The sequence below is a fragment of the Stegostoma tigrinum genome, chromosome 39 (genome assembly GCF_030684315.1).
Source record: "Stegostoma tigrinum isolate sSteTig4 chromosome 39, sSteTig4.hap1, whole genome shotgun sequence".
NCBI lineage: Eukaryota > Metazoa > Chordata > Chondrichthyes > Orectolobiformes > Stegostomatidae > Stegostoma > Stegostoma tigrinum.
Genome location: NC_081392.1, coordinates 13,017,874 through 13,032,296, shown reverse-complemented (window position 1 = coordinate 13,032,296; position 14,423 = coordinate 13,017,874). Strand labels below are relative to the sequence as shown.

General features: G+C 46.1%; 1 protein-coding gene across 1 annotated transcript in view; it reads left to right on the top strand.

Annotated features, from left to right (window-relative positions):
* LOC125447744 (meiosis initiator protein-like) overlaps window positions 1-14,423 on the top strand; it is a 182,120-nt gene that overhangs the window by 149,767 nt on the left and 17,930 nt on the right. The window contains exons 11-13 of the mRNA XM_059640887.1: window positions 2,635-2,778; window positions 6,171-6,292; window positions 7,651-7,854. Of these exons, the coding sequence (XP_059496870.1) occupies window positions 2,635-2,778; window positions 6,171-6,292; window positions 7,651-7,854 (470 nt within the window). The remainder of the gene's footprint in view (window positions 1-2,634; window positions 2,779-6,170; window positions 6,293-7,650; window positions 7,855-14,423) is intronic.

Genomic DNA, 14,423 nt, shown 5'->3' with positions numbered 1-14,423 from the left:
GGTGATGTGCTGCCTTCTTGAGCCACTCCGATTCATTTGCTGCTAGCAGTACTGTTCGGGTAATAGCAAGAACTACAGATGCTGGAGTCAGAGTCAATACCATGTGCAACTGGAGGAACACACAGGTCAGGCAGCATCAGAGGTGGAGGAAAGTTGATGTTTCGGGTTTATACCCTTCATCAGGACTGGGGAGGGGGAAGGGAGCTCGGAAATAAATGGACGTAGTGGGGCTGGGGGAAGGTAATTGGGATGGTGATAGTTGAGTGTAAGTAGGAGATAGTGGAGATTAATCAGTGGGAAGGGTGGGGCAGATAGGCAGGAGAGAAGATGGACAGGTTATTTCAGTTCGAGGAGGTGGAGTTGTGGGGGAGGGTTGGACATGGGTTGAGGGAAGGGGTGGGGAGATTTTGAAAACTGGTGAATTCTATGTTGAGGACATTGAGCTGTAAGCTCCAAAGGCATAATATGAGGTGTTGTTCCTCCAGTTTGTGTGTGGCATTATTTTGACACTGGAGGACACCCAGGACGGACATGTCATCAAGGTAGTGGGAAGGGAAGTTATTTCAGCTTTTTCAGCAAAGGCTCATTAGGAGTTTTACAGCATTTTAACTCCCCCTCCCACTCCCTTGGTGATATGTTCATCCTGAGCCCCCTCCAGTGTCACAGTGACACCACACGCAAACTGGAGGAACAACACCTCATGTTCCACCTCGGGAATTTACAGCCCAATGACCCCAACATAGAATTCACCAGTTTCAAAATATCATCATCCCATGTCCAACCCACACTCTCATCCCCACCTCCTTAACCTGACACAACGTGTCCCATCTTGTTCCCCACCTGTCTGCCACATCCTTCCCACTGACCAAACTTGACTACCCCTACCAGCATCCACCTATCACCATCCCACCTACCTTGCCTGAGCTCCTTTCCCCCTCCCCTGTCCTGATGAAGGGTGTAAACCCAAACCGTCAACTTTCCTGCTCCCCTGATGCTGCCGAACACTGTTAGGGAAGAAGTTCCACAATTTTGACACAATGGATGGCATGTATTTCCAAGTCAGGAGGGCAGAAGATGGCAGTTTTCCTAAAAGACATTAATAAACAACATTTTTTCCCCCACAATTGGCAACAGTTGGTCATCTTTCGCTCTTAATCCCATTTTTTTCTCATTGAATTCAAGGCCCACTATCTGCTATAGCAACAGAACATTACCTGGGTCTCTGGTTTGAGAGCCTAGTGATAATACCACTAGGCCATCACCTCCCCTTGTAGGTAGTCCTCTCCCTCTTCTAGTAAAGAAGCTAAAATGAAAGGTGCTTTCAATCTCATATTTTATTTCTCTTGTCCCTACTATTGGATAGCCAACCAATAAAATTCCCCTTAATGATAGCTTAATTGAATTGGAGTCATACAAATATGATCGCTCTTTGCTGTGAGCCGTAAGGTGATCTCAGCAAAGATACAGTTTGAGGCATCACATTTGTCCTCTGCACTTTTATGCGAATGAATCAAACAAAAATCCCGCATTGTTAACCTTTCCTGACAGCTATCAAGTCCATTTGCTGCAAAACTGCACTCAACTTTATTTCCACCCTTCATAATTGAATATTTTAACACCAGGCTCTGGTTTCAGATATGCAAATATACCATTTGTCTGAGTTGTCAGAGGTGACTGCTTGTGGAAGTGTAAACCAGCAAGAGTCAGCAGCATGAGAAGGTTAAAAAAAGAGGCTTGTATTTCTGCAGTGGCGTTCACAACCTCAGGACATTACAAACTTCATGTTTTACAGCCAATGAAGTATTTTAAACTGTAGTCATAGGAAATGTGGCAGCCAGTTTGCACGCAGCAAGATCTCACAAATAGTCATGAGATAATGAATCTTTTCTTAGTGCTGTTGGTTCAGGGATAAATATTAACCAAGGCATCAGGGAAAGTTCCCATACTGTTCTGAAATAATGCTGTGAGAACGTTGATGTCTGCTTGAGAGGCAGAACAGTTTAATATTTTATCCAAAGGCTGGCACCCCCAACAATATAGAATTCCCTCAATGCTGCACTGGGAAAGTCGGCCCAGAATTTGTGCTCTAATGTTTACAGTGGAATTTATATTCAAGTATCAAGGCTGTAGATTTAAAAATGCTGCTGACAGCTGATGCAAACTGAAGAGGGGAATAAAATTAAGGTGCAAAATGGATAAAATTAATTCAAAACAATGAATAGCACAAAGATAGAACATTGAACAATACAGCACAGGAACGGGCAGTTCGGCCCGTGATGTTGTGCTGAACGTGACACCAAATTAAAGTAATCCCTTCTGCCTGCCCTTAACAGTTGAAATCTTTATTTGTGATATTAGCAATAAAGTTGTGGATTGGTTTAGCAAAGAGGAAAATTTGCTGAAAAATACGCAGCAAGTAATTAAGAACTCTAGAAGAGGAGACATATTATTTCAGGTTGACACTCATCAGAACAGTAGTTTGATAGTTTAATACATTTTGAAAGGGTTTGCACCATAGCTGAAAAAGTGCAAAGGATCATTTGCTAATATCATGCCATATAATTTAATGCCATTATAATTTCACCCCAATCGAGATTTGTTGGCAGACTCTGATCTACGTAATTCTTTCCTAAGGGGGAGCTGTGATTCATTCTCCCATCAGTGACTCCGTGCCTATGTCGGGGCCACAGGCAACACTAGGTTTGAGTCCTTCTCTCTTCTCATCTCCAGGGCGACATGTTCAACTTCTGCAAGACCGGAAGGAAAACCTAACTCAAGGTAAAGAGATTGTGTTAGTACTGTTTGTAAGACTGTTTTGCAGTGCTAAACCCCATTCATGCCTTGATAAGCACAAAATCTCAACTAAAACATCTCTGCAAAGAGTAAACATTCTTCTGTTGTATTTAAAAAGAAATTTGGATTTCTTATAATACATATTGAGAAGTTGTGACCTATATCAGCCGTGATTTAGAGCAATAGTTCAATGTGATATGTAAATCCAGCTATCTGATCAGTTGTTTCAAATCAAAGTTCAATTTCTCAGCACACCATTTCACAAGGTGTTTTTACTGTCGGCTTGGTTCAGCTGGCAGAAAGTGACACCATAAGGACCATAAGATGTATGAGCAGAAGTAGGCCATTTGGCCTATCAAGGCTCCTCCATTCAATGAGATCATGGTCAGAAGTCACACGACACCAGGTTATAGTCCAATAGGTTTATTTGAAATCACAAGCTTATGGAGTGCTGCTCCTTCATCTGCTCCGAAAGATTATGATTTCAAATAAACCTGGTGTCATGTGACTTCTGACATTGTTCACCCCCACTGCAACACTGGCACCTCCACATCATGACAAATGATCTGAAAATCCTCAACCACACTTTTCTGCCTTTATCCCATAACCAATTAAAATCTATCTGACTCGGAAATAACCAGCCTTGACAGCTCTCTGTGGTAAAGAATTCCACAGATTCACTACCTTCTGCCAAGAAGAAATTCTTCCTCATCCCTATCTTAAATGTGTGACCCCTTACTCTGAGATTACACCCCCTGGTCCTACAAATAGGAAACAACCTTTCAGCATCTACTGTGTAAAGTCCGTTAAGAATTTGTATGTTTTGATAATGTTGCCTCTCATTCTTCTAAATTCCAATGACTGCAGGCCCAATCTATTCAACCTCTCCTCCTAAGACAGTCCACCATACCTGGCATTAAACAAGTGAACCCTCGCTGAACTGTATATCTTGCCTGTGTTCAGACAAGTGACATGTTTAGTTTTAGCAAAGCGTCCTATATTTATGCTCCATTCCTTTCAAAATAAAGGCCAATATTTCATTTGCCTTCCCTACCACCGCTGAACTTGGATACCAGCTTTTTGGGGTTCATGGACATGGATCTTAAATCCCATTATGCTGTATCTTTCTTCATTTAAATAATATTTAGTTCCCCATTCTTTCTGGCATAACCCTGATGTTTTCCTATATTACATGCCATTTGCCAAGTTTTTGCTTACTCACTTAACCCTTCTATGTCCCTCAGCTGACTCTTTGTGTCATCCTCAACATTTGCCCTTCCAACTGTCAACCTCCACTGCCACATTACTAAACTCAACTTCCTCCTCCCAAATGCAGAAATGTGCAGTTGAAAGTGGTCACAGCCAGGAATTCTCAATATGTAAGTCACCAGTGATCTCTCAATACATCAACATTTTACAATTTCACTTGTTATTTTCACACCAAGTGGAACTGAGATCTGAAACTAACACTGGTTTATGCAATGGTGGCTGTTCTTCTTACATGATGAGTTTATCACCATGTCATTGGCTTCCTTTGTAACTGCACCAGTGCATTTCTGTGCCAAAGAGACCAAGGAATGGGGGTAAGTTTGTTCATTTAGTTAGATGCACAATGATGCTAACAGCATGGGTTCAGTCTGTATACTACAGTTGATGTTTCATGCAGACCTGCCTCTTCACCTACTCGTATACTTGATGTGTAATGCTGCCCTTCAAACTTTATAAACAGTCGTCTTTCTCTATAAGAAAGACATACTTCTGGTCATTAATGGATTACAGCTAATTAACTACCTAGAGATAAAGTGAGAGGCACCATGGGCAGCTCACTCACTGGAGAGAAATAACTGGCAATGAGTTTAATCTGAGAGTCACCATGCCTGAAGTAAGAGATGAGATTGAGAAGGTGGATCTTCATAATAACCTCAGATGCTACAGGAATTAAACCCATGTTGTTGGTGGCATTCTGTATGACAAATCAGCTATCTAGCTACCTGACCTGGGATTCATATCTTTGTGTAAAGCAAATGTACATCTGTATGACTCTGTGACAGGTTTGTGCTTAGCACTGCTCACGTCAAATCTGATCTTAGATTTTCTGTCTTTTTATGGATCTGTTTCCAGGTGCTGCTGGAATGGGTAAGGCTAAGAAAGCAGCTGTGGAGCTTGCCCTCCAACTCCTCACCAGAAGAATAACAGATGCTTTTGATAGAGGACGGCATGGTGGCCCAGTGGTTAGCACTGCTGCCTCACAGTGGCAGGGACTTGGATTTGATTCCAGTCTCAGGTGGCTGTCTGTGTGAAGTCTGCACATTCTCCCCGTGTCTTTTTGGGTTTCTTCTGGATGCTCTGGTTTCCTCCCACAGTCGAAAGATGTGCAGGTTAGGTGGGTAGGTCATGCTTAAAAAGAATGTTGCCCCATGGTGTCCAGGGATCGGTGGATTAACCATGGGAAAATCCCCATGCAATTATGGAGATAGGCTAGGAGACTGGGTCTGTGTACGATGCTGTTCAGAGGGTTGGTGCAGACTCAATGAGCTAAACAGCCTGTATCTGCACTGTAGGGATCTGTGATCCTAGTCTGTTGATATCTTGCAGTCAAGAGGTGGACACCTTCTCAGGGCAATAATAGTTTGGTAATAAAAGGCAGTTTCAGGGTTTTCAAGTGCACAGCCACCTTGAACTGTTGCATTTTGTGTGGTGCTAATGTTTCCCTGGGTTAGGTAGGGGATTGCAAGATTCTGACTCAGCTTTGTGGTAAAAAAAGAGAAGGGTGTAAATTTTCAGTGCTCCTGATTAGCTCTTAATTTTCATTTTAATTTGTTGACGTCTTCAGCTATTCATCTCTGCTGGTAATAAAATTTGAAATTGAAAGTTAGTCCCAATAATGGTGACTGTGAAATTGCGATTGAGTGTAATAAAAATGTTCGTTAACTAGTTTTCATTCGGAGAGGAAATCTGCTGTCCTTAACCAGTCTGGCCTACGTGTGACTCCAGGCCAACAATAACATGGTTGACATTTAATTGCTCCTAACACTGCCCTAGCAAGCCATTCAATTCAGCACTTTCAATGACACCCACATCCTATAAACAAAAATTAAGCAACAAGAGGGACTTGGTACTTCTCCCTCATATGTTGACTACCCAGTAAGTGGCAGCTGTGACTCAGTTGGTAACACTCTCACAGCTGAGTCAGTTAGTTGTGACTTAAGGTCCCAGGGACTCGTGCTCATCAACTGAAGCTGACTGCATATGCTCGGAGCTGTTTCACTTGCTGACGTCTGTTTTTTTTTTGTCCATCAGTCATTGAATTACACATTTTAGACTGAAAAGCGAACCTGTGATTTCCTGCCACAACCTTATAACTTTCCTCCTTGCAGCCTTGTTTGGAACTGTGTGTCTGAGCCCTGAACTCCCAGCAAACAGACCTGGAGACTTGAAGCTGCCTAATGCAGGTCAAAACCAGCAATATCTGAACAGTTCCTGGAATCTCCCTTTGAAGGTACTAACTCCATGAGGCTGGCACAAAACTTCTAGAATACAGTATCGACATTTCAATTTCAATATCTCACATTATCCTATCGCAACATCAGCCCTTTACTGTTCTGAAGACACTTATTCCTACGTGACACTCTCATTTCTTAGTCAGAAGTGCCACTTTGGAAACTTGAGAACATATCTAGGTTTGCATCCGGTGTGGCACTGAATGAGTGCAGCACTATCTGGGGTACTGGTTTTAGAATGAGACCTTAAACTGCCCTTTCAGGTTGACATAAAGGATTCTACAGCACTATTTTGAAAAAGAGCAGGGGACTACACCCTAGTGTCTTGGTCAATATTTATCTCTCAATCACCATTGCTAAAAACAAATTATCTCATTCTTGTTAGTGAGATCTTGCTGTGCACATTTGGTCACTGTTTTTCCTGGATGATAATTAACATAGCCTGATCAGTTAGAGCTCTTGCCAGTCCATTATTATCCCAGTTATTACTCTGGCCGAGATAAGCTCTCTCAGAAGAGAATGGCAAACCCATCAGCAACTATCCTTGATCTGTCTGTTTCAGTTTTTTATTGATTCATGAATTAACTTAAAAGTTTCGTTGTGCACATGCCACTGTTTTAGCGCTGAGACAGTCAGGCCTACAGGTTTTGAGATTGATTCCAAGTATGCACAGATCTAGGGCGGCACGCTTGCTCAGGCACCTAGGCTCAATTCCAGCCTGGGGCAACTGTGTGGAGTTTGCACATTCTCCTTGTGTCTGCATGGGTTTCCTCTGGGTGCTCCAGTTTCATCCCACAGTCCAGTGATATGCAGGCTAGGTCAATTGGCCATGCTAAATTGTCTGTAGGGTGCAGGGATGTGCAGGCTGAATGGATTAGCCATGAGAAATGCAGGGTTACAGGGATAAGATAGAGGTTGAGTCTGGGTGGATACATTTCAGTGGATTGGTATTGGACTAGATGGGCTGAATGGCCTGCTTCCACACTGTAGGGATTCTGTGATCTAAAATATCTTTTGTACCCTGGATGAGATGGGAAGAAAAACTGGGCAGGGATCACACTCCCAGTCAATCCTGCTGGGATGTGAGTATTTGGAAAGACAGAATGGGATTTGGATGTGATCCTGTAAAGGGTCAAAACGCCTACTAATAATCACAATGATGAATGAACACTTGGGTTACTTGGGGATACTGCCATGGGAGCAGCTAGAAGCAGTGTCTTCAGGGAAGTGGAGGAAGGGAAACATTAAGAAGTCGAGCTTTCCACCTAGAAGGTGGGGTGTGTGTTTGGGGACAGGGGCTTGACAGCATTGAGGAGCTGGTGCTGTTGGTGATGGATGTCTTCCTTGCTTTACCCAGGATGATCCAGATCAAATCGTGCCAGCAACTCCACCAATGACCTCTGACTCGTTCCAGTCAACCTTCATTTTCGACCACTGCTATCTGCCATACAGTGAGACAAGTAAGACAGACTCCAGCCAAGCTGACAGTACATCTTCAGGGGACAATTCCTGCCAGATTTGCCCAAGCTTAGAGAAGTGGGAGAGACATCTTCTGCCGGAGGTGACTTACTCCACCATGATCATCTCTCCTTCATACAGACACTTATGTACAGTTATATTTTTATGCTCATCAAGGTAATTTTAAACCAATCCCAAAGTTTCCCAAGTCAGATGCATCATTGCTTAGATGGAGAGTAAAGCTTCTTCAACACTGCCCCAACAATGTACCCAAGCCAACTTCAGGCTGTAATAGTGTAGTTCTTGCCTGTTGTGTCAGAAAGTTGTGGGAGAAGTCCCACACAGTGATTTGAGTGAAAGTTGACACTATGGAGTAATGTTGAATTGTCTGAGATGCTATCTTTTTGAAGAGAGTTTAAAGCTGAGCCTGCCCTCTTACTCCATATAGAGGCTATTTCAAAGTGAAGTTCTAAAACCAACTTCACTAAAATATATCAGAGATAATGGGAACTGCAGATGCTGGAGAATCCCAGATAATAAAGTGTGAAGCTGGATGAACACAGCAGGCCAAGCAGCATCTCAGGAGCACAAAAGCTGACGTTTCGGGTCTAGACCCTTCAGAGAGGGGGATGGGGAGAGGGAACTGGAATAAATAGGGAGCGAAGGGGAGGCGGACGGAAGATGGAGAAAAGAAGATAGGTGGAGAGGAGAGTATAGGTGGGGAGGTAGGGAGGGGATAGGTCAGTCCAGGGAAGACGGACAGGTCAAGGAGGTGGGATGAGGTTAGTAGGTAGAAAATGGAGGTGCGGCTTGAGGTGGGAGGAAGGGCTGGGTGAGAGGAAGAACAGGTTAGGAAGGCAGAGACAACCTGGGCTGGTTGTGTGATGCAGTGGGGGGAGGGGACGAACTGGGCTGGTTTGGGGATGTGGTGGGGGAAGGGGAGATTTTGAAGCTGGTGAAGTCCACATTGATACCATTGGGCTGCAGGGTTCCCAAGCGGAATATGAGTTGCTGTTCCTGCAACCTTCAGGTGGCATCCTTGTGGCACTGCGGGAGGCCCATGACGGACATGTCGACGAAAGAATGGGAGGGGGAGTTAAAATGGTTTGCGACTGGGAGGTGCAGTTGTATTCCACATGCAGATGGCCTCAAGGCCCTCCGCTTCTTCCTGACCCGCAGGCCCGACCAGTCCCCCTCCACCGACGCCCTCATCCGCCTAGCCAAACTCGTCCTCACCCTCAACAACTTCTCTTTCGATTCCTCCCACTTGCTACAGAAAAAGGGGGTGGCCATGTGTACCCGCATGGGCCCAAGCTATGCCTGCCTCTTTGTAGGTTACATGGAACAGTCCCTCTTCCACACCTACAAAGGCCCCAAACCCCACCTCTTACTCCGTTACATTGATGACTATCAGCGCTGCCTCTTGCTCCCCAGAGGAGCTCGAACAGTTCATCCACTTCACCAACACCTTCCACCCCAACCTCAAGTTCACCGGGGCCATCTCCAACACACCCCTCACCTTCCTGGACCTCTCGGTCTCCATCTCAGGTAACCAGCTAGAAACTGATGTCCATTTCAAGCCCACCAACTCCCACAGCTACCTACAATACACTTCCTCCCACCCACCCTCCTGCAAAAATTCCATCTCCTATTCCAATTCGTCTGCCTCTGTCGCATCTGCACCCAGTATGAGGCATTCCAGTCCCGCACATCCCAGATGTCCAAGTTCTTCAAGGACCGCAACTTTCACCCCACAGTGGTCGAGAACGTCCTTGACCGCATTTCCCGCAACACGTCCCTCACATCCTGCCCCCGCCACAACCGCCCCAAGAGGATCCCCCTCATTCTCACACACCACCCCACTAACTTCCGGATACAACGCATCATCCTCCGACACTTGCACCATCTACAATCTGACCCCACCACCCAAGACATTTTTCCATCCCCACCCTTGTCTGCCTTCCGTAGAGACCACTCTCTCCGTGACTCCCTTGTTTGCTCCACACTGCCCTCCAACCCCACCATACCCTGCACCTTGCCCTGCAACCACGGAAGTGCTACACTTGCCCCCACACCACCTCCCTCACCCCTATCCCAGACCCCAAGATGACTTTCCACATTAAGCAGAGGTTCACCTCACATCTGCCAATGTGGTATACTGTATCCATTGTACCCAGTGTGACTTCCTCTACATTGGGGAAACCAAGTGGAGGCTTGGGGACCGCTTTGCAGAACACCTCCGCTCGGTTCGCAATAAACAACTGCACCTCCCAGTCGCGAACCATTTTAACTCCCCCTCCTGTTCTTTCGACGACATGTCCGTCATGGGCCTTCTGCAGTGCCACACGGATGCCACCCGAAGGTTGCAGGAGCAGCAACTCATATTCCGCTTGGGAACCCTGCAGGCCAATGGTATCAATGTGGACTTCACCAGCTTCAAAATCTCCCCTTCCCCCACCACATCCCAAAACCAGCCCAGTTCATCCCCTTCCCCCACTGCATCACACAACCTGCCCAGCTCTTCCCCTTCCCCCACTGCATCCCAAACCCAGCCCAGCCTGTCTCTGCCTTCCTAACCTGTTCTTCCTCTCACCCATCCCTTCCTCCCACCTCAAACCGCACCTCAATTTCCTACCTACTAACCTCATCCCACCTCCTTGACCTGTCCGTCTTCCCTGGACTGACCTATCCCCTCCCTACCTCCCCAACTATACTCTCTCCACCTATCTTCTTTACTCTCCATCTTCGGTCCGCCTCCCCCTCTCTCCCTATTTATTCCAGAACCCTCACCCCATCCCCTTCTCTGATGAAGGGTCTAGGCCTGAAACGTCAGCTTTTGTGCTCCTGAGATGCTGCTTGGCCTGCTGTGTTCATCCACCTTCACACTTTGTTATCTTCACTAAAATATATTAGTCAATCATTATCTTATTGCTGTTTGTGGAAACTTTTTGTGCACCAGTTGGCTGTCACCCTTAGCATTATCACAGTGATTTCAATTCGTTCGTACCTCTTTATCCTCGGGGAGTTCTGTGACCAATTGAGGAATATTTGTAGAAATATGTGTCTTTAGTTTTAATTTCTCCCACCTATTCTAAGTCTTTTCTAAGTGAAACTGCCTTTTAGTGGTATCTTTGCATTGTGTTGCAGGCATTGAACTGCTCGATACTCTGACTGGAATTTAACCTAAATTTAACCGAGTGCAAAATGCTGCAGATCCTGGAGGTCTGAAGTAAAATCAGAAAGTGCTGGAGAAATTCAGCAGGTCTGGCAGCATTTGTGAAGAGAGAAACAGAGTTCACTTAGCATCAAATATGACTCTTATTTGCAACTCATTTGGCTTCAGGTTCTGAAAAAGAATCATATTTGACACATTTGCTGCCACACCTGCTGAGTTTTTCCAGTGCTTTCTGTTTAGGTTTGACCCTGGAACCTTAAGGTGGAAGGCTAGCATCTAACATTCCTGTGCTGTCCGATCAGTCATACATTTGCTGACTGTGTTGTTATGTGAGTGTCTTAATATCACTTCTCAGTCGGGGTTCGAATATGGCCTTGGTTACTGACACAAAAGCTTTAACCATCATAAGATAATAAAATGTGAGGCTAGATGAACACAGCAGGCCCAGCAGCATCTCAGGAGCACAAAAGCTGACGTTTCGGGCCTAGACCCTTCATCAGAGAGGGCGATGGGGTGAGGGTTCTGGAATAAATAGGGAGAGAGGGGGGAGGCGGACCGAAGATGGAGAGAAAAGAAGATAAGTGGAGAGGAGAGTATAGGTGGGGAGGTAGGGAGGGGATAGGTCAGTCCAGGGAAGACGGACAGGTCAAGGAGGTGGGATGAGGTTAGTTGGTAGGAGATGGAGGTGCGGCTTGAGGTGGGAGGAAGGGATGGATGAGAGGAAGAACAGGTTAGGGAGGCAGAGACAGGCTGGACTGGTTTTGGGATGCAGTGGGGGAGGGGAAGAGCTTGGCTGGTTGTGTGGTGCAGTGGGGGGAGGGGATGAACTGGGCTGGTTTTGGGATGCGGTGAGGGAAGGGAAGATTTTGAAGCTGGTGAAGTCCACATTGATACCATTGGGCTGCAGGGTTCCCAAGCGGAATATGAGTTGCTGTTCCTGCAACCTTCGGGTGGCATCATTTGTGGCACTGCAGGAGGCCCATGATGGACATGTCATCTAAAGAATGGGAGGGAGAGTGGAAATGGTTCGCGACTGGGAGGTGCAGTTGTTTATTGCGAACCGAGCGGAGGTGTTCTGCAGAGCGGTCGCCAAGCCTCCGCTTGGTTTCCCCAATGTAGAGGAAGCCACACTGGGTACAATGAATACAGTATACCACATTGGCAGATGTGCAGGTGAACCTCTGCTTAATATGGAAAGTCATCTTGGGGCCTGGGATAGGGGTGAGGGAGGAGGTGTGGGGGCAAGTGTGGCATTTCCTGCAGTTGCAGGGGAAGGTGCCGGGTGTGGTGGGGTTGGAGGGCAGTGTGGAGCGAACAAGGTAGTCACGGAGAGAGTGGTCTCTCCAGAAAGCAGACAAGGGTGGGGATGGAAAAATGTCTTGGGTGGTGGGGTCGGATTGTAGATGGCGGAAGTGTCGGAGGATGATGCATTGTATCCGGAGGTTGGTGGGGTGGTGTGTGAGAACGAGGGGCATCCTCTTAGGGCGGTTGTGGCGGGGGCGGGATGTGAGGGATGTGTTGCGGGAAATGTGGGAGACGCGGTCAAGGGCGTTCTTGACCACTGTGGGGGGAACGTTGCAGTCCTTGAAGAACTTGGATATCTGGGATGTGCGGGAGTGGAATGCCTCATCGTGGGAGCAGATGCGGCGGAGGCGGACGAATTGGGAATAGGAAATGGAATTTTTGCAGGAGGGTGGGAGGAGGTGTACTTTAGATAGCCCGAAACGTCAGCTTTTGTGCTCCTGAGATGCTGCTGGGCCTGCTGTGTTCATCCAGCCTCACATTTTATTATCTTGGATTCTCCAGCATCTGCAGTTCCCATTATCACATCTGCTTTAACCATCACCTATTTTTGTTGCATGAAGTGAGTTTTATGTATTCTGTATCCAATTGACTTGTCAGTCACGCACAGAGAGTTGCATAGTATCGCAGAATAATGCTCTTCTGAGGCAAAAAGTGAATAATGGCTCTTGGTCCCAGTTCAGTGAACACCCTGTGCCTAAGAGGAACATGAAACATGTAACAGAGCACAATTCAAAGCAAAGTGGCAAAAGAAGCAGAAGTAATATGAGAAAAAGCTTTTCCACAAGTGGTTAGGGTCTGGAATGCACCCACTGCCTGGGAGTGTGGTGGGAGCAGCTTCAATCAGGAATTCAAAAGGGAAAGCAATTATTATCTGAAAAGTAACTAGGTGCAGGGCTGTGGGGAGAAGGAAGAATTTCAGCAAATATAGCAGTCTTTCTGAGAGCCAGTGCAGACTCATTTGCTGAATGTCCGCCATCTGTGCTGTAGCTATTCTGTGAACCACAAGTGACTTTGCAAACTATTTCAGACTTTTAACATAGAGCAAGGTCATTGAGATAATTGTGGTTAGACCTGTGAAAATGCTATATTAGAGACGTCTTTTTCATTTTTATTTCTCAGTCTTTCTCTGGCTCCTTCAATACCTTTATCTTACATGTCAGGTTTGACTCAGCTTCAGCAGCTAAATGCAGTGATAGTTTCAGAGTCTAGTAACTCTTCGCATGAAATAAAACTCATTCTAAACACCCTTTTCTCAGTACAAGAATTAGAGAATCTTATCAAAGCAACATGGGGACAATCAGCCTGTTGTACTTAAATCATATGCTCTAATTCCTGCTTTAACAAAAAAAATCTTTGAACATTAACCTGATCCAATTCTCAAAGCTTTCATCTGATCCGTTAGACTGTTCTCCACTGAATGTAGCCCTGCCCTGTTAAGCCATGATTAGCTCACATGTTGGGAAAGTGTTCTTGATGTTGAGTTGGAGACAGAATGGAAAGCACTGCTTGTGACAATCGTAGAATCCCTACTGTGTGGAAGGATGCCATTCAGCCCATTGAGTCCACACTGACCCTCAGGAGCATCATACCCAGACCCCCAACCCCCATCCTCTCCCTGTAACCCTGCATTTCCCATGGGTAACACACCTTGTCAGCACACCCCTGGACACTATGGGCAATTTAACGTGGCCAATCCACCTAACTTGCGCATCTTTGGCCTGCGGGAGGAAACCAGAACATCTGGAAGAAGCCATGCAGACACCGGGGGAATGTGCGGGCTCCACACTGAGAGTCAACTGAGGGTCGAATCAAACCCAGGTCCCTGACACTGTGCGGCACCAGTGCTAATCACTCCGTCACCATGATTCCAGCTTTGGAGTTATTCGGGATGATTTTACAATAACTTTTCCTAGTGTTGGGGTGAGCCGGTGAGATGATGATGAACACTTTGCCCCCACTGGCGAGATAATTCACCAAATTGCCCAGCAATCAGTACATGAGGAATTACCTAGTCAGCGATTGCCATCCAATCAGGTTGGCAGCTTCTGGTCCTGAAGTTGTGCCTATGTCCCTGGGGATCCAGCAGTGAGAATGAAAGCCTTATTTTTTCTTCTTGTGGACTGGGGACTGGCTTTCAGAGGCCATTCTTGTCTACCATGCAGATGTCTGACTGCCTCCACACTGGGGCAATG